Source organism: Thunnus maccoyii, chromosome 7 (assembly GCF_910596095.1).
Source record: "Thunnus maccoyii chromosome 7, fThuMac1.1, whole genome shotgun sequence".
Lineage (NCBI taxonomy): Eukaryota > Metazoa > Chordata > Actinopteri > Scombriformes > Scombridae > Thunnus > Thunnus maccoyii.
Window position 1 is genome coordinate 26,119,463 of NC_056539.1, and position 19,114 is coordinate 26,138,576.

The window sequence follows — 19,114 nt, forward strand, 5'->3', positions numbered from 1 at the left end:
AAAACTTATGCAACACAAGCTTGTTTACTCTACTTGTCAACTTGTAATGGACTGTGATATAAAAGCCCTGTAGAGGGATACAGTCGAACAAGCATTAAAAAAGGTTTCCTGGTCTCTCGGCAAAATATATATAAAGAGAATGGGAGTGAGAACTATTACAACATTCTCCAAAGACCCTCGTAAAGTAGTGTGTCACCCTGTGGACATTTTCCAGAAGAAAACCAGTGTTTTCCTACCAGACTTCCAAACCAGGATATTTTTCTCTTTAAACTCTCCCTTCAACCTCACTGTGATACTGAGCTAGGCCTTGCAGCACAGCCAGAGGGACCAACTAAACAAATTCTTATCTCATGATGCAATATGGCTGACGAAGCCTCTGGTGAACCAAATGCCATGTTTAAAGCCACCGCACTCATGTGCCTTATTATAACTCTTGATTCTCTTCTACCCAAGACATTTTGTGTTGTGTGGACACTAATACATTAGTACATTAGATGTCACAGCTATTGAACAATGGCACTGCATCATTATACTGTACTACCACTACCACCATCATAATGCTTAAAACTGGGTTAAATGTAGCTTTCCATACATTTTTGCACTATTTTGAAATTGGTAGCATCATCATACCCAGGCATTCTGGAGAGGCCCCTTGCATCTTTTAGTGCTCTTCTCATGCTAGGCTAATTATAGTTGGTCTGAGACTCATTTTTGGTCATATAAACAGAGGGTCAACTCAGGGAAGGTTGTGCTTTCGCATAACTTCTCCAAAACAACATAAGTAAATCCCCTGCTGTTTATAGCATCTCCGCCTCCAAAGTCTCTCTTTTTTTTTGATCATTTCCAGTCGAGTTCTCATTACTGCGGTTGAAATTTATATGTCGGGTTGGGGGTGGCATGGTCCCACACAGTAGGGGCTGCTATATTTCACTGGGCCTTTTGTCTGCTCAGTTTCTTTATCTCCAAACTGAGCCCTCTAGAGCCGTCGCCACTGCTAACCATTAAAGATGCCCTGTCTCCACCCCCTCCGACCCTACCAATCCTCTCTCATGACCCCCAGCTTTTGTTAATGTGGAACTCTTATGTAACTTCACGAGCAAACTAAAAATAGACCGGAGATTAGGACAGACAATGTTTAGAGTTCGAAAGCAGTAGAAGTCTTGCAGAGTGTCTTGGTGATTGTGCTGAGAAATCTCTACATCTCATTGGAGGGACAAGCAACAAGTTCCCTTGGGAAACATGTACCAACTATAGACCTACTGTACTGTACAACACATGATGAGACTACTCTGATAAAACTATCTCTGCTCTTTCACTGATTGTGTTATGTCTTGTGGTATTCACATTTTTCCACTTTTCTTTAAGCTAACACTTCTTAAACACAGCTTTGGGACCAAAACTGGGTTTGAGTCCAATTTTTGGTAGGTCTGAACGTTATAAAGGAAACTGGATCATGGAAGAAACATACATTTCTCAAAAATTGCTCCAAATGGTCCATTAAAAGGTACTACCAAAGCAGGAAGCATGAGATACACAAATAGATTTTATTATGCTCAAGTTGAATTCCCTCAGTTAATCTTCCTGGAAAAAAACTGAGCCTTTACCGTAGATGCAAGTCCAAAGACGCATAATTTTGTGAATTCTTCCTTCTAAAAATAACTGGCGGAGGTTGGGGTTTTAACCACAGAGTACATTTTGAGGTCTGAGCACTGTCTCTGCAGATTGTAGGGTGCAGGGTTCGATCCTTTTGACTTTAGATCTGGACCCCAAAGCATCTAAATAACACGGCTACTGCTCAGCCTTTCCAAACCCCAACAGACAAAGTAAGACAATAACATGTCATTCACAGTGTGCTACGCTGGAAAACAATATGCAAGTGTCATGAGTGTTTGCAAGACATAGAAACGTCCCCAGTCAGAATTGAACCAGGGATCACAGGCCACTGGGAATGTGAATGCCACAAACAGGTAATGTAATGTGTAGAAAAAGATTAAGACATAAGTCGCTGTCTAACATTCAAACATTAAAAGTATACTTTTGTGATTTGCATTTTTTTGTTCAAGGATTAAATGATTTGCGTATGTTTTTACATGAAGAAATTTACATACTTAAAGCTGCAATAATCAATATTTCATGTTGACCATGGCTGAAATGACTGTGTATGTGAAAGGGGTCACTCGTAGTGTGGAACCCAGAGATAATTATCACCCAACTCTGTAGTTTACCTCAAGCTCTACAGAGTGTTTTAGCGTATTTCAGCTCATTGTTTTGATTCTACAGTCCTCAACTAACCACTCTCATCAGAGTTATTTTCACAGCAAACAGGTGTTCCATTAAAAAGTTCTGATAAACTGACTATACGCTACCTGACAGAAGTTAGCAGATAGCTGGTGAACATATTTAGCAGCTAAAGACAAGACATTTTCCTCAGCTGTGGATGGACAGTAAAACAAGAGCTAAAAGGAGAGTGAATTTTGGACTTGGATTCATCAGGTGGCAGGAAATACAACTCTAAACAAATGCAAATGTTACTTCATGTCTGCTGGATGTATAAATAGGCAGCTGTTTGCCAACAATTTTGCCACATCTTCTTCAATGGTGATAAAATGTCAATGTTGTGTTTAAAGCTTGGTGTGTGGCCCAGAAGTGGCCAAAAACTATGTTAATGCAAGTTTAAGACTTATTTTGATGATCAACTGTAAAAAATAATTAATGTTCTGAGAAACAAAAATTCTTTTTTCCTAAGACACTTTTTAAAACTCTGGTTTCTAGTCTGTGGTTAGCCAAAAAGGTCACTTCACATCAAACTGCGGGTTTCTTTGTTAAAACACAGCGCTGGCTGTGGTTGATATGCAGCGGTCTGTGTAAAACAACCACAGAGGTTGCAGGGTTTCCCTCTCTAGCCAGTTGTTTTTCTCAGAGGTCTGGACAGGATGAAAAGCAACAAAGGCAAGCACTCTTTAAATTCAAACCAGTAAACCATTCTGTCTGTCCTGCTAGTGAATCTTCCTCCCAAAGGTGTAACCTCAAAATTGTAGATGAACGTGTGATTATGGATGTGAGATATTATTACTGTGTGTGCATGTGAAATGGGCTAAGTATTACCTTTGTACTTTCTGGAAACTCCTCTGCTGTGCAGTGCAGAAGCACATGTCCCTTATTGGGCAGGTTCATGTAGATGCAGTTGGCAGCGTGGTCATCAGGCACAGTCAGTTTGTCGTAGCGATGGTCACTCATTTGTTGCATGATCTACACACACAGGTAAGAGTCAGACAGAAAATGGACATTGAAGCAAATAAACAACAGCATGTGAGAGTCCAAATGACTTTCAGAGAGACAGACAGAAAATAGTTGTACAGACTATCAGACACTTTGAATCAGAAGCAAGGCCACAATACCAAAGGCAGCACCACATCCTTCTGCACGCCAAACCACTGTCGGGGCCTGGGGGGGCTTAATGGAGAACACAGGAGCAGACAGACATTCTTTCTCAGCAGATGTCATGTTATTTATGTAATCTGAAGGAGTTTAAGGTGGGACAGGCGGCGGGGGGAGAGAGGCTGAGAAGAGGCCCGTGTTGCCAAGTGGAAGTCGGGGGGTGAGGATGTTATGACCAGAGGAGAGGCAGGTGCCTCTTAATGTTTATGAGCAGAACATCTGCGGACGGATACCTCAGAGACAAGAAGGGGAGGGGAGGTGGAAAGCGAGTAAAAAAAAATCCAAAGCATCAACATTCAGAAAAGGTATTTTGAGAAGTGAAATTTTTACCAGATATAGACCCCATCTATGTATGTCTGACTGCTTCTTACCCTCCTCTGTTGCTTTGCTTTTCTATTATTTGTCCTTTTCTGTTCTCCCCACCCTTCGTCTTTAATCATGGGTGGGATAAGTTTGTTGTCTGCTAATGAACACAGCCCTCATAAAAAGTCATCATAAACTATAAATTATAAGAAATTACAAATTAAATTGTTATCATTTAGATCAGATTTTACTCATAAAATTCAACAAATATCACCTTTAGGGTCATACTGCAACCAAAACGTGTGACGTCTGCTTGACGTATCTGTGGGTTTGGAGGAGTGGCTGTGAGCGAATGAGTGATGACACACAACTACAAATGTAGGAGTAAAATGTGTGGTTTGTGAGCACAATGGGATTGAAATGGCTGAAAATGTTTTCATTTCACTTCCCACAGACTGGGTCTGCTACAGTAGGGAGGACCAGGGCGTTTACTGAGACGGGAAAGGCCTTTTCCTGTATTAGTTGTATACAAATACGCATTACTTTCCATTTTATTACTTACATTATATATTAAATATATACTCACACTCATTGTACTTGATTAAAATAAAAATAATAATATTTTCATGTAAACAGATGTCTTTGCCAACTGATCCAACCCAATAGCAAACATGTTGTTCTAAGTTCACTAATTAGTCTTTCCTGGGAAAATGTATTTGGCACACAGGAAGTGACACAATTTATGTTTCTGGCAGCAGCAACAGTGCTTGGTTGTAATGAATAGAAGAACAATTGTGCAGTTAGTATGAGCAGCAAATCCCATCATTAAATAGAAAACCCGAGGAATAAGTTGTCACAGGACTGACTTTCATCACCGCAGTAATGAACCTTTTACATCAACGACGTTAGAAACAAACAATGAAAAAGAAAATCATACTCTATCAAAAACGGACTGAAAATGCAGTATCGAACTGTCAGAATCACTTATTTCTTTGTGTCTAAAAGCCATTATTCATTTTTGATTTATAAAGACTAAACTGACAGGCATGCAAATGACTGACAGTGCAAAATCAATTAAATTAACTTTATAGGAGCTGACATTGGGATTTCTGTGAGTGCAGGGCTGCAGGGTGGAGTACAGGCAGTGTGAGTATCTGTGTGTGTGCAACCAGACCAGACACATTCCCAGGTCACTTGTGGGTGTGTTACGTGATTGCAGCAGCCCTAAATGAAAACACTGTCCATGTGCGTGACCGCCAACACTGTCTCTCACACACAGGGGGATTAAGAGTGGTAGAGGGGAGAGTAAACGTTGACTCCACCAAAGATCACAGTTGTTACTGCTACACTCTCTGTATCTAAAACATCTCATTTTCGCAGTAAAAACAGTGAGGAAAAACTATTCGGGGTGTAAGGAAAATGTCCTACAGCAAAATTTCATCGCGCACATGTAAAGTTCTGATCCGTGAAATATAATTAAATATGAAGAAAATCAACTTGGCTAATGGCACTGCTCGTTCTATGTTCATTGTCAGTGGGTGTAGTAGTATCATATACAGTGAGACCAGATTAATGGCTCGTGTATTTTTAAAAATGGAAAGTTTGTCATGGATACAAAGCTCAGGTCTCCAGTAATCAAAATTTAGGGCAAGGGTATCTTCTCCAAGTGTGTAACAGCAAATGTAAAAATTGAGAACTCAAGCCTCTACATAATCATCCTGGCGCTGGACCGAGCATAAAGCTACAGCAAATCAGCAGCAACTTACTTCTAGACGGTGGCTGAGGTCCAGTTCATACACAGTGTGGTAACTGGGCAGCAGAATGTGCTCAGTCAGAGCAGCTTAAACTAAATATTTACTGGAAGGTAATAAAATCTCCCCCCCCGGGCAATGAGAATCTCACCCAGTTAACAAAAACACTGACAATTTACTGGCTCTGAATCCTTCCACCATGGTCATCAGTATAACTGTATGTTGGCTCTTGTTTGGAATATTTATAATGCTCATTGTACTAATCCTTCCCAGGAAACCTTTAAAAGTTTTACAATACTTCTTTTCACTGATGAACAACAGCAGCGTGTACAAGACAAATCCTACTTGAGACTGCTTTCAAATCCAGAGGGGAAATGAGGCTGAAATTACTTCCTGTTGATGTTTGACATGATGTTGACATTTCACTCTAGAAATATTATTGGTCTAAGTGGAGTGTTTATTGCTACACCCTAAGGTATTGAATACAGTGACTAGGGGGGAAGGAAGGGGAGAGGAGGATGCAGAACATTGATGTGATACTGAGGGACAGAATAGAATTCAGAACATTGCCCTGAAGCAGAATTGATTCATTTCATATATTTTTCTTCTTATTTTAGGTTTAACAAGGCTAGAATTCAGACATCATATACCGTAACCTAATGGTTCAGAACCCCCAATGGGATCGCAGGATAAATCTGAAGGGTCCCAAGAAAATTAACAAGATAAGAAAACACAAGAAAATATTTATGCTACAAAATTATACTGCTCTTACATGCTCTTTTTTATAGAATAAGTGAATAATTTTATCTCGTCAGGCCTCTGAAATTAAATAAAATTCAAAAACAGGAAAAAAACAAATCATTCTCTGGTGGGTCTGCAACTGGTGACGGTGGGTCATAAATAGATCTTGCTTTGTTTTAAGGGGTCATGAACCAACAAGGTTGAGAACCAGTGCTGTAACCTATGATGTTGTATCAGCTGCTGCTGTCTGACACTGCAGCTGACTCAGGGACTCAGTGATAACATCATAGGCAAGGAAGTCTTGTGCTCAAGTGCCATATATGGCTCCTTTCCTCATACAGTATGTTACAAACATGTAAAACTCAGCAAATTTTAAAAGTTAGAAGTTTCCTACTTATAGTGCAGTGTCCATGTTCAGATAATTTGTTAAATCACATGTGTATATGGGAATTTTGTAATCAAGATTCGGTGGTTAGACAACTCATTCTGAGTCACGACCTTCACTATGTTGTCTCCTCAATATTTATAAACCCGTGTAAACATCCTTGAGGTAAAGAGTGAACCCTGATTAGTAAGGAGTGATGATTTCATGAATCAAACAGGGTAAAGGGGTTAGTAGTGAGCTAAAACCTGCTGGTGATTCCGCTTTGATGGGAACAGTGTGAGAGAGAACAGGGAGTGGGTGCTGCAGCCTCTGACAGAGGAGGTATTTCGGGATGATGACTTCATGAGTGAAGCTTGGCGGTGACAGCGGCAGATGGATGATGAAACCCATCCGGTCAACATGCATTCTCATTCTCAGGAGAGCTAAACACAGACAGGGGATTGCGTGCATGCCCACCTGGCCTATACACATACATATATACATTTGGAGCCCTGAGAGGTCAAGAAATCCTGAATAGACTCAACCAAACTGCAAAACAAGACTAAAAATTAACAGCTTTAAGAACTAGATGATAAATACTACAGTGCTTCACTTTTACATGCATTAAAATGAATCATATGTTCTTCAAACCCACACTGCAAACAGGTCAGGTCCTCTCTCTTGTCAGTTACTATTCTACAGCAGCAAATTGTGGGTCCATAAAGACAATAAGAATTTGTAAGGCTCCAACTTTAATTTGTAACAAAGTGTCTTTGTGCGAGGGTACAAAGACAGAGAGCCTCATTGCCACAAGAGCTGCATCCACATCCAAAACAAGCACTTTGAATTCATTAAACAGCATTCATAGGATCTCGCTACCCCCACAAAGAGAACATTACCTAATTACAAATCCAGGGTCGTTAAAAGTCCTTTAAAACAGGAGCTAATTGCTGCAGGAGAAGGGTGACGTAATCTGTAATTTGAAAGCGAGCAGTTTGTCATTAAGTCTCGCTAACGGCTACTCCTCGCCCCAGTAGCTAATTACTGGGGTGATCAAACAGGCAGGAATCTTAATGAGTTGATGCTGGGATATAAAAATTCATTAACGTGTGTATTTCTGCATACAGTCTTGAATTCCTGCGTGCACTTTAGCAATGCAAACACGCATACAAACCAACAAGTATAACCTTGTGGCTCTCTCAAGTACTTTGCCTTGTTAAGATGTGTTGTCTGATAGTTGGGTTTTAATTGCGTCTGAGATGCTCTGAGTGTCTTTTACTTGACTCATTGTAACCCTGTTTAGGGGCTGGGCCAGTAGGGGGAGATATCACACTAGGAGGCAACAGTGAATCTAAAGATCTGTCAAGGCCAAGAGTGAATGTGTGTGTTTGATTCGTCATACTTATGTAATTAGATAAGACAGTATGTTTGTCTGTGCTGTGTAAATACAACATTATATATTCCGCTGCATTTCAGTCATTTTTGCCATCAAAAACCTTCACATACAGTCTCCCATATTGATGTTTGGGAATTTTAAGAATAATTCCATCAGAGGGATGGGCTGAGATTTATTACACTTTGTGAAAACGACCAATCTGTCTCTGTCAGGGTGCAACTGCCTCTCCTTCTGCACCCCCCCCCCCCTTTATTTTTTGAGTATTGCTGCAATGGAGCTTGATCGATTCAGAAGCCTTTTATGCGGTAATGAGCTCAAGCTGTTTAATGGAAGGACAATACCTTCGTAATTGAAGCTGGAGTGTGAGCGCCAGAGGCAATCCCCACAGATTAGCTGAGAATATGAATTAATGAGGAAGGATTAAGGTGACAGGTGGTTTTAATGTGCTTGCAGTGGGAAGTAGCCATTAAGCTGCAAGTAAGAGAGTCTGCTCTGAATCAACACGGGTGATGTCCTGTCTTGTAGTGTTATGCTTGCTGAATACTTCACAGAACAGGAGAAAAAAAAAAGGACAGAGTTGTTCATACCAACAGGATTGAGCCAAGAGGCAACCAAGGAATTAAAAAAAAAAAGGAATGTGCTGCGTCAATGTGCGTCAATGTTAGAAAAAAAAAAGCCACTGTACTGATTGAATGGTCTCTATGACTACAGCTGGGGAAACCATAGCAGTGGGATGATGCTTTGACTGTACATATATTACACACATACACAAGTTCCATACTTTGAGGGCTTTTTGAGCTGGTTCACTGGACCCGATGACAATAAGGCCTGGTCCTCCCATGCTGCAGAAGCTCTTCAGGTGCAGACCTTCTAACACAGGCACAGTAGACACAGCGTAGTCCTGCAAGACACAACACATCATTATAGGAAGTAAAAACTGTAATAAGCTTCATGCTAGTGGCTCTGTGAGGCTGCACTTAGGCACGGAGGTGCTATGGGCTAAATGCTAACATGCTGTTGTTTAGCAGGAGCACTGTTCACCATGTTCACCATCTAAGTGTACCAAATTTCACAGCAATCCATCCAATTATTGTGATATTTAAATTAAAAAAAACAAAAGTGTGAACCTCATGGTGGCACTAGAGGAAAAATCATGGCATCACCAAAGTTAGTAAGCGTCATCCTGTGGGAATCAGGAATTTCAGTACGTAATTTCATGGCAATCCATCCAATGAAGATATTTCAGTCTGGACCAAAGTGGTGAACCGACTGACCAGCCGACAGTTGTTATAAAACATTCAAAGGGCACTGCAGTGGTTTGTGGAATGCCATTACATGAGGTCTCAAGTGGCCTTTAAAATAAAGTAGTGGGCAATTCGGGCGGAAACAGCAGGAGTGTCTGGGAGATGATGTCAGTGAGCACAGGGCTCAAGGGACGATTACAGAGAAACTTGTAGGAGCCTGATTGGAGAAGCTTTCACTGACTGCAGGATGTTTGCATGCCAAACTTGTCATCAGAAGTGTTACAAAATGGTACTTACATGTAAAACAACTCACTGCTACTGATTTATTAACACCTCAGTATATTTGCTGACTGAGGATTCAGGTATCTAAATATTTGAGACTAAATAAGCAACAATCAAAGAAAAAAGTCAGAAAAAAACACCCATATAATTTATTTATAGTTTAATTATCAAAAGCTTAGTTCATCCTCTTCATCAGGACTGTGTGGGTGCGGTTTGATCAAATGTAACTGACAGTAGCCTGGCAACATGAACAAACAACACTACAACTGTCATCACATTTAGTTTGAAATGTTAACTCTGACTGGTACATGCAAATACATGACATCTACTTTTTCCACTGATCCCCACCCAATTTAAACCAGTGAGAAAAGCGAGGAAAAAATAGAAATCTAGAAATCTCTTAAGTCAAATGACCAAAGCTGTGCAAACTATGGCAGAAAGCTTTGTGTTTATGTAGGATTCCATGCATTTAAATGTCTTCACCTTTCACAATAAGAATAAAAGCAGCATTCATGCATCTATACTGACTGATGATATATTGTCCAATTGGTGAAGGATAGGACCATTGCTACAGTACTGTATCTGGGCCTTTAGTGTTGAATTTATCCGCAGCCTTTTGCGGCTCATTTTTGATGACTGCTTCATAAAAATGTCACTTGAAAACCTCATTATTTTTCAAGAATTAAAGCCTGGAGTCCATATTTGCAGAATTACGGCATAGCCTGTCGAAACAACATAATTTCACCACTGACTCTGTTTAGATTTTGATTTACTGATTTACTGGACTGAAAGAATTTCCCACTTTCAAGTTGATTGATTGAGCCTTTGATACAAGTGCTCACAGCTTGTGACAGTTAGACATACTATGAGCCTTTTGAGATTTGCTAAAACCAGAGTTGGACCCTACTGAGATTTGTAAACCTTGAAGTGATATTCAGCTGTAATTTGAATTATGATAGGGTATGAGACTTTAAGCTTGCTTTCCAAGACCTTTCCTTCCTGATTCCATGTGAATATATTTATATGACCATATAAATTATGGTTGGCGCCTAAGATGTTTGCGCTCAGGACTAAGTTTCTGGTCATGCAGGTGGATGCTCCACTAGTGGCCTGGATCACCAACTGCCTCACAGGTCGGCCACAGTATGTGAGGCTGCAGAGCAATGTGTCGGACGTAATAGTGAGTAGCAGGCGGGCACCTCAGGGGACGGTCTTATCTCCCTTCCTGCTCACACTCTTCACCTCAGACTTCAGATATTGCTCACAGTCCTGCCACCTGCAGAAGTTTTCAGATGACTCTGCCATTGTGGGTTGCATCAGCAGGGGACAGGAGGCTGAGTACAAGAGTGTGGTGGACAGTTTTGTGGAATGGTATGAACTAAATCACCTACAACTCAACTTCGCAAAGACTAAGGTGTTGGTGGTGGATTTTAGGAAGCAAAGGACCTGTCTGAACTCAGTCAGCATCAGGGGAAGAGGTAGACATTGTCGAGGAATACAAGTACCTGGGCGTCCACATAGACAATAAGGCATGGAGTAAAAACACAGAGGCTCTGTACAAGAAAGATCAGAGCTGCCTGTACTTTCTCAGGAGACTCTGAAGTTTCAATGTCAACAGAACCATGCTGCAGATGTTTATCACTCAGTGGTGGCCAGCGTCATCTTCTACTCTGTAGTGTGCTGGGGTAGCAGGGTGAAGACAGTCGATGCTAATAAACTCAATAAGCTCATCAAGAAAGTGGGTTCTGCCCTGGGAGCGGAACTGGAGTCTTTGGTGGAGGTATCAGAGAAGAGGATGCTCAGTATTATGGACAATGCCTCTCATCCCCTGCATGCCACACTGGCGTCATATCAGAGCACCTTCAGTTGTAGACTGAGACCACCGAGGTGCACCACAGAACATCACAGGAGGTCTTTTCTACCAGTGGCCATCAAACTGTATAACTCCTCCCCCATTCTGTGGGAAAGACAGCTGAAACATCAGACATTGAGAACAATAATATCAATATTGTGTCATAAATATCATGCGCAATATTACTTTTCTATTTTAGTTTACTTATTTTAATAAATGTATCTTGCTTTTATTGATATTCTGTTAGGCACTGGTGTTAGCATTTACTCCTTATACACTCTACATTTATTACTCTATTGTTTTTATTCTTATGTTGTTGTAATTTTTGAGCGATCTCTGGCACAAGAATTTCCTTTGGGATTAGTTAAGGTCTGTCTTATCTTATCTTAAAATAACTTTGTCAACTGACATCCATGTGTTTTCTTAATCACACAATATGTTTTGAATGGGTTTTTCCAGCTCTTAGCTTCATGAAACCCTATGAAGAATTGTGTCCACTTTCCATTGTTACACTATTGTGAACTCAAATATATGGTAACACATTTCACAATATTTGTACTGCATCATTTTCTCAATTAGAGTGCTATGATTCACTGAAACAGTTATTGTAACTGGATAGTCATTGGCAATTTATCACGCAAAAAAAACTTACAAAAACAAAAAAAAAATTACCCTATCCTTGATGTTTTCCTGAAATCTTGTCTTGGCACTTCTTAAGAAGATACAGAAGCACAATTGGGAATTATGTAATGTGAACTTTCTGCATTCCTTATCCATGAACAGGAAGTTTTGTTGCAGTGTAAAATTAGAAATACAAGTTTCTTGTTATCAAGTCAAATCTTAATGCCTTGATCACACTACATGCCTTTCAAAGTCTTCAGATCGCTGTACTGTACTGTTCACACTACACAACTTTCTGTCTTGTAATCGGGGATCTTGAAGTCGTTATGGTTTGCACACTACATGACTGACCAGTGACAGGGGATCACACATAACAAGATCTTCAGGAGGAATCCCAGATGAGTCTGTCTGGTCTCCAAACTACGTTTTGTCACAAAAACACACGAGAAGTCATCACCTATAGCAAGCCATTTTAACATGTAATCGAACCACACTCCTATACCTAGTCAAAATTATATTCTCACAAGTCAGAATGGTTCTTTTATTAAACTGCATTGTATTATTGTAATTGTATTTCAAGATATCTACAACTTTGACTGTACTGGCCAAAACTAAATTTAAGATATCTAAAAATCCTTACAAAGTATAAGTGGCCGTTTTAACATTTAATAGCTAGACTGGATATATATTGCATATATCTGTAATTCAGTTCTTCCTAGTCAAAAAGAAGATTTCAGATATCCACAATGACATTCTTCCCAGGACAAATGATGTAATTTAAAATGCAATTTCAGATATCTACAATTAGAACTAAAGAATGCATTTCCTGCGGAAAATGCACGTGAATGCTGACAGCTGAAATAAATTGCAAAGCACAGCTGAAAATGCTACAGACTTGTTCAGCATGTAGAACTTTGCTTAATTTGGTTGCCATGGAATATTACATGTAAGAGATATGGCAGTTAATATGTAATATGGTGGTGTTTCACTAATAGCCACATGGTCGGGCTTTCGATGCCATGCTTTAATATGTCGTGCACATTCTCATGGAGAACTTTTGTACCAAGTTTCATTTTACTAAAGACAACAGAATTGTAGAAATATCATATTATAATATTACAGTAGCACCCCTTGTGGGTAGAATTGTATCAAATGTTACACACTTATGCAGTGTAGCTGTATGTACAACATTTCCAAATTTGGTTGCAATCAAATTTAGCATTGGAGAGTTATGGCCCATTGAGTACATCAGACCACACCGTCAAAATCTTGGTAACCAATTACAAACAAATGGTAAGTGATACCCAAAAACAAACTCATAAGTTTTACTCAGGGTAATCGACATATGGTATATACAAAGTTTGGTGAAGATTAGATGAAATACGTGCCAACAGAAGCAAAAAAATATGTTTACCAAAATATACAAAATGGAGGAAAATTTTTCCAGGCGCAAATGGGCATGGCCTATATCAGTTGAATTGGCATTGTCCAAAGAACATAATGTGCCAATATTGTTTTTCTTTGCCTCACGGTTCATGAGTTATTAGCCAAAACCTAAAACATGTAATAACTGACCACATTGCTATTGGTACCATGTTTCAAACATTCCTCTCATAGACTTTCCATTAAAAAAATTTAATATTTTTTAATAATTATATAAAATCACTAGCGTACGCAAGAAATATGGATATCTGCAAAACATATTCAGTCCAGCTAAATGGTAAAACGGCTTGCTGTTGTTGCCCCCTTCATTGCCAGTCACAACACTTTTCACACAACAGGGTTTGGACTCCCTAACAGTCCAGATAATTAGCCTGCTTGATATCTTTTGGGTGTCTGCGTCGCATCGGCAAGCTCTTGGCAAGCTCTTGGAACGCTTCTTTGAACAGTTCACACATAGCGATCGAGTGCTGACTTGTGAGTGCTGATTTGTCAATGTCTTATTGGCACAACACATTGGTATGAGTTTATGCCTCTTTGCAATAGAAGGAAAGAAGTGGTTTGGACTCTACATTACTTCTTCCTGAATAAACTGATTCAATCAACAGCACCATTTCCCCTGACCTCTGCAAGGACCATAAAGAAACATCTGTACGTAGTTGTTGACTGCTAAACAAACCTGGCAACAAAATTATCCTTAATTTGATAATGATAGGAAAAAACAACAGTGATAGGAGTACTGATCTGATAAAAAATGGAAAAAACAATAATGGACGCTCAAGCAATTTTTCCTATTGTCATTTGCCAAAGATGCATCATTAAGGCCCGTCTTATCAAAAATAACAGAAAACACAAGAGGAATCCATCATGAGGGACTTCAATCAGATACAGATGGGAAGATGGAAACATAGCAATAAGGCTATTCAGGTTACTGCAATGTGTTGAACTCTTGATGCCATGACCCACCTATGAACTTGTGATTCAGCTGGCTTTTCTGTTTTGTCATGGTCTCTCAGCGCAAATCCAAAAACGATACAGATAAGTCTGCAGTATTACAATAACAGTAAACAAGACAGATAGGATCAGTCTGTGTTAGTGACCCCCACTGTGACCCTGTTTGTAGGCTGCATGCCTAAATCTTCCCTGTTTGCCTAAATCTGTTGTTTCAGCGATGTTTGGGATATTTTGCAGAATATTTCCTTTGGATGTGTGCATCTTATGAGATGGAAGGCTAAGTTGTGGCTATGAAGGTCAGGCCACAGCACAGGGAAATTAGTCAGAAAGTAGTTGGAAAGTAAAATATGGTGAAACCATTTAATATACATAAACATTCACATTAACAAAGGCTGAAAAGAGACGTAAACTAGGCTTACATATTGTTAATATAGCTTTCTACTTAAAGGAGAAGGCTGGTATTTTATATTTTTCTTTGAATTGTCAACAAATCCCATGAAAAGACCACAGCCAACAATGCACCGATGTCTGTCGTTCAATACTTTCTGACTTCCCAACCCTGACTGTGGCTCTCAGCCCCAAACCTATGAGTTCCTACTGAAGATCTTTAAAAACAGGTCACAAATATGTCATTTAATGAGATATGGGGCCCATGGTTATCGTAATTGCTTTTAATAAGGTACAGCAACCAACGTTTCAACATAAGCCATATCCTCATCAGAGACTTTATGTTGACATGTTAGTTGCTAAGCTCACCATTTACACTAGATCTCATCTTTCCAGACCCTGCCTCAGTTGTCCTTGTTTGTTGAGGCACTGGTTTGAGTTTGAAATTGGCTGATGCAAAAATGAGATTTGAATGCAATTTTCAAGAAGAAGAAGACATTAATTGATGATGGTGTTCTTCCTTGTTTCAATTACAAATATCTCACAAGAGTTCAGTTCTTTTCAAAATCAGCTAAATATTCAGCCATGACAGTTGGAGAGAGGAGTGCCAGGACGAGTTTGTTGTGTTGAATATTTGTTTGATTTCGATAACAACTTAACTCTCGTGAGATTTCAGAATGAGACTTCTCCTTGAGGGAGACTTGGTTAGACGCAATAACAGGCAGAGGTAAGAGAGATCAAGAGAAAGGTAAAGAAAAATGTTTTAGTTCTCTGTATGATCCTTTGCATAATGTTGTCAGACACTTACAATAACAGTCTGAGCCTGTCAGTGGCAAAAACAAGCACTTTTAGTGTATGTACACTGACGAGGTGCAATTGCCCCGTCAGATTACACTGCAGCCCGTTTCGCAGCTGCTGACTGAAGTGCTCTTGCTTAGTATCAAAAATTGTTTGTCAGTTAGACACAAAAAGATGGGAAAATAGGGTCCAGATTGAAAAATACTGAAAAATGGGTCAGATGACTATATTTCGTGTGAAAGGAGTCACTCATAATGAGTGACCCACAGAGAATCATGACTGCACTCTGCAGTTCCCCTCAGTTCTAAAGAACATTACTTACAGCTGCTTACAGCTCTCATCAGCATTGTTTCCAACAGCAGACAGACCAAGTTTGCAACTAGCTGGTGAACATAACTGAGTATTTAATGGCAGAAGAGCCTGATATTTCTTTACAACAGAGCTAAAAGGAGAGTGAATGTTGGACTTATATTCAACGTGGCCACAAACAAGACTCTAAATGAATGCTTATGTTGCTCTATGTCTGCTGGTCGTCTAAATTAAGTTAGCTAAGACCTTCACCATAATGTATCTACTTTAAAAGGAGATATATATTGCGCTGCCCCCAAGTGGCAAAAATAAATAATTTCAAGGAGGGTTAAGTACATAAACTCAGATACTCTAACTTGTGTTAAATTGTGTGATAGGTTGCTTATACTTTTACTGCTTTTTTGATGGTCAGAGTCATTTTCCAGAGAGATACCTTTACTTTTGCTTTAGTGTATATTCTAAGTTGGCTATTTTTTCCACCCCTGCACCACTTCAACTCACCTTAAAGGCATCTGCAAGGATCTCTGCTCCTCTCTGATTGGTCCTTTTGGAAAGGCCCACGAAGAACTCTCGACCTGGAGAAAGAATCAGACGCCACTGAAGCTGAGTAAGAAAATATCTACAGTATGAACACACATACCACATCGAGAAAGTTATATAAACGTTAGAGCAGTTCAGCTTAAAAATCTTGAACCCCAGAAATACAGAGAGTCTGAGGAGCTACAGAAGCTGAACACTGCAGTCACTGCAGCCAACTGTGGTCAGTATGGTGGGGCATAAACAGACAGCCCTGAATGCCTGGCGAGGCTGCTGCAGCACACTGAGCCCAGGGATGGGCTCCTTATGTAGCTGCTGAGCCTTTACAAAATGAGCCGTTAGCCGGGGCCCTGCCAACAGGAAATGTTTCTAGCCCTGCCATGTGAAACCGATTTCAGCTGGAAGGAACGAGAGCACAGAGCCAGTGTCTAGAAACCCAATTAAGTGTACTATGCTTTTTTCCTAGTGGCCTGCACAGTGTAGAAGACACTGACCCACATTTTGACTCACCACACGACTGTAACAGAATGTACAGAAAATCTAATAAAGACCACCATGTTCTTGAATCTCTGCCTTCATCAATTTTATTACCCGATGCCAGAGGAGTATGAGGCCCATGGTGAGATCCTGGATTCCCACTGATTTGATTGGACTATGCTGTATGGTAAACAACTTTTTGCAACAGATTATTTTCAGGGGAAATTCTGCTTAGTGCGCTGAGGCACCAGGTCACCAAGGTCGTACTGTGGAATGTCTTGTGGAGGATCCCAAAACACAGACACGTACTTACAGACACGCAATAGTCTGCTCGCTTAGTAAACTGTCTATGGGCTGTAATTGCAGAGGCTCATGCCCTGCTACAGCATCTCACTGCTTTCTAAGATTTTCTGCTTACAGTACCACTCTTATTTGTACTTCATCATCAAGGATACACATAGTCCTTGTCTGTCTTAATGTGGTTGGTCAGTTGTCAGTCTTCTCCCTGATCCTTTACTATGTTTTGAAGCAAGAGAGACACACATTTTTAGTATATTATGTAAGCAATAACACTGGACTAGCTGGCTTAATATGCAAATATAATGGATGCAATGGAAGCGAAGAATGCCACAACATAAAGCATCCTGTTATACAATTTTAACAGACACCTGCCAATCAAAAACATGTACAGTATTTCAAATTTCAAACTAAAGTTACCACAATACCTAGGATGTTGGTGCTTTAAAATATATTTAGTAATGGTCGGAACATTTCTGTTGTTTTCAGTTATGGCTTCACAGGGAAATCTAAAGCAGGAAACACGTCATTCCTGACCTTCATGCAAGCTGATGAAAGGACTTGTTTTTTTTTGAAGTTTTTGTTTACCAGCTCAGAGTCACCAAAGTATAACATTTTATTGTTCAGATTAGAGAAAATATTTCACTTTGTTTGTATGATGATTGATTTAAAAACATGCTATTTGTCATCACATTGTGAACTGGGGTTTGAAATAGATAAGGATTACTCTTTAACGACTGATCGGCCTTTCTCCAAGAGCCATCTTAAAAAACTTTTAGCCAAACTCTAAAGCGCTAAGAAAAGCAAAATCATCTGCATGTTGTTTGTTCCATTCAATACTTTAATATGAGAAGTGTTATGAACATTGACACCTCTACAGGGTTTAAGACTTTCATTACTAAATCCCAGTTAAATGATGATTTGTCCGTTGCAGTTTTTAAAGGATGTATGAAAGTTTTTGATTTTTTATCTGTTAACAAATGTTGTACAACACTTTAGAAGTGTTTTGTACATTAAAAGTGCCACTAAAATATAACGCAGTAAGTAACTGTGTATCTGTAGGAAACTACAGCAAACATATGGCCTCCTCCAAAACATTTAAATCTAGCATATGTCCACATTTCCAACCAGTATGAACTGACTCAGATATCATAATGCCACCTCTCAGGCTAGATTAAAAAGCCAAAGTTGGCCAGTTTCACCTTTATGGTTTCATCTACATATTTCATTCATTTATGAACGGACAACTAGTAAAACAATGCACAATGAAAATACCCTTGGACATTTGTTTATGATGGACCTTGGTCATCTTGTTGTCATGTGCCCACCCAAGTAAAACAATTTTGATCTATTGCAATTGGATCTATTAAATGACTTTATAGCTTATAAAGGTCTTCACAGCTCTGCTCTACAACGATGCAATATACCGTTGCATGAATTCATATTTGAACTCGTAGTCTACCTTCATGGGGATGGGCTCAGGGTTCTGTTGGTTGATTTAATGTTGTGAAAGTAATAGGACATCAACAAAATATAGTGACTGATGGGGACACTGTAGCTTACCTGTAAAAAGGACATCTCCTCCATCCAGTGTGGCGTTCTCATCAGTCATTTCCACAATGTTCATATTCAACTCCTTCAGAGCCCCTGTCATTGCCTCCACCTGGAAGGACACAAACAGAAATACATTTAAAACATCTGCTGATATTAAACAATGGACTGAATTATGATTACATACAGTAAGCTACACCATAAAGAAGTGCTCCAAGCAATCAGCATTTCCTATCGTCAAAATTAGTAATATAAGGTCCAGTTCTAATCAGACATCTGTAAACAAGATGATGAAAATCAGTCCTAAAGCAATGCTTAGGTCCCTGAGATTGAGTGCAATGAAACGAAACCTTTTCTCTCCAACAGGTTGGG

At 39.6% G+C, this 19,114-nt stretch overlaps 1 protein-coding gene across 5 annotated transcripts in view; it reads right to left on the minus strand.

Annotated features, from left to right (window-relative positions):
* Nucleotides 1–19,114, minus strand: part of ddah1 (dimethylarginine dimethylaminohydrolase 1) — a 128,244-nt gene that overhangs the window by 3,298 nt on the left and 105,832 nt on the right. For all 5 annotated transcript variants that reach the window (XM_042417350.1, XM_042417352.1, XM_042417351.1 and 2 more), the window contains 4 exons: nucleotides 18,755–18,854; nucleotides 16,382–16,455; nucleotides 8,775–8,894; nucleotides 3,106–3,249 (listed from right to left, as the gene is read on the minus strand). In XM_042417350.1, the coding sequence (XP_042273284.1) occupies nucleotides 3,106–3,249; nucleotides 8,775–8,894; nucleotides 16,382–16,455; nucleotides 18,755–18,845 (429 nt within the window). In that variant the 5' untranslated portion in view covers nucleotides 18,846–18,854. The remainder of the gene's footprint in view (nucleotides 1–3,105; nucleotides 3,250–8,774; nucleotides 8,895–16,381; nucleotides 16,456–18,754; nucleotides 18,855–19,114) is intronic.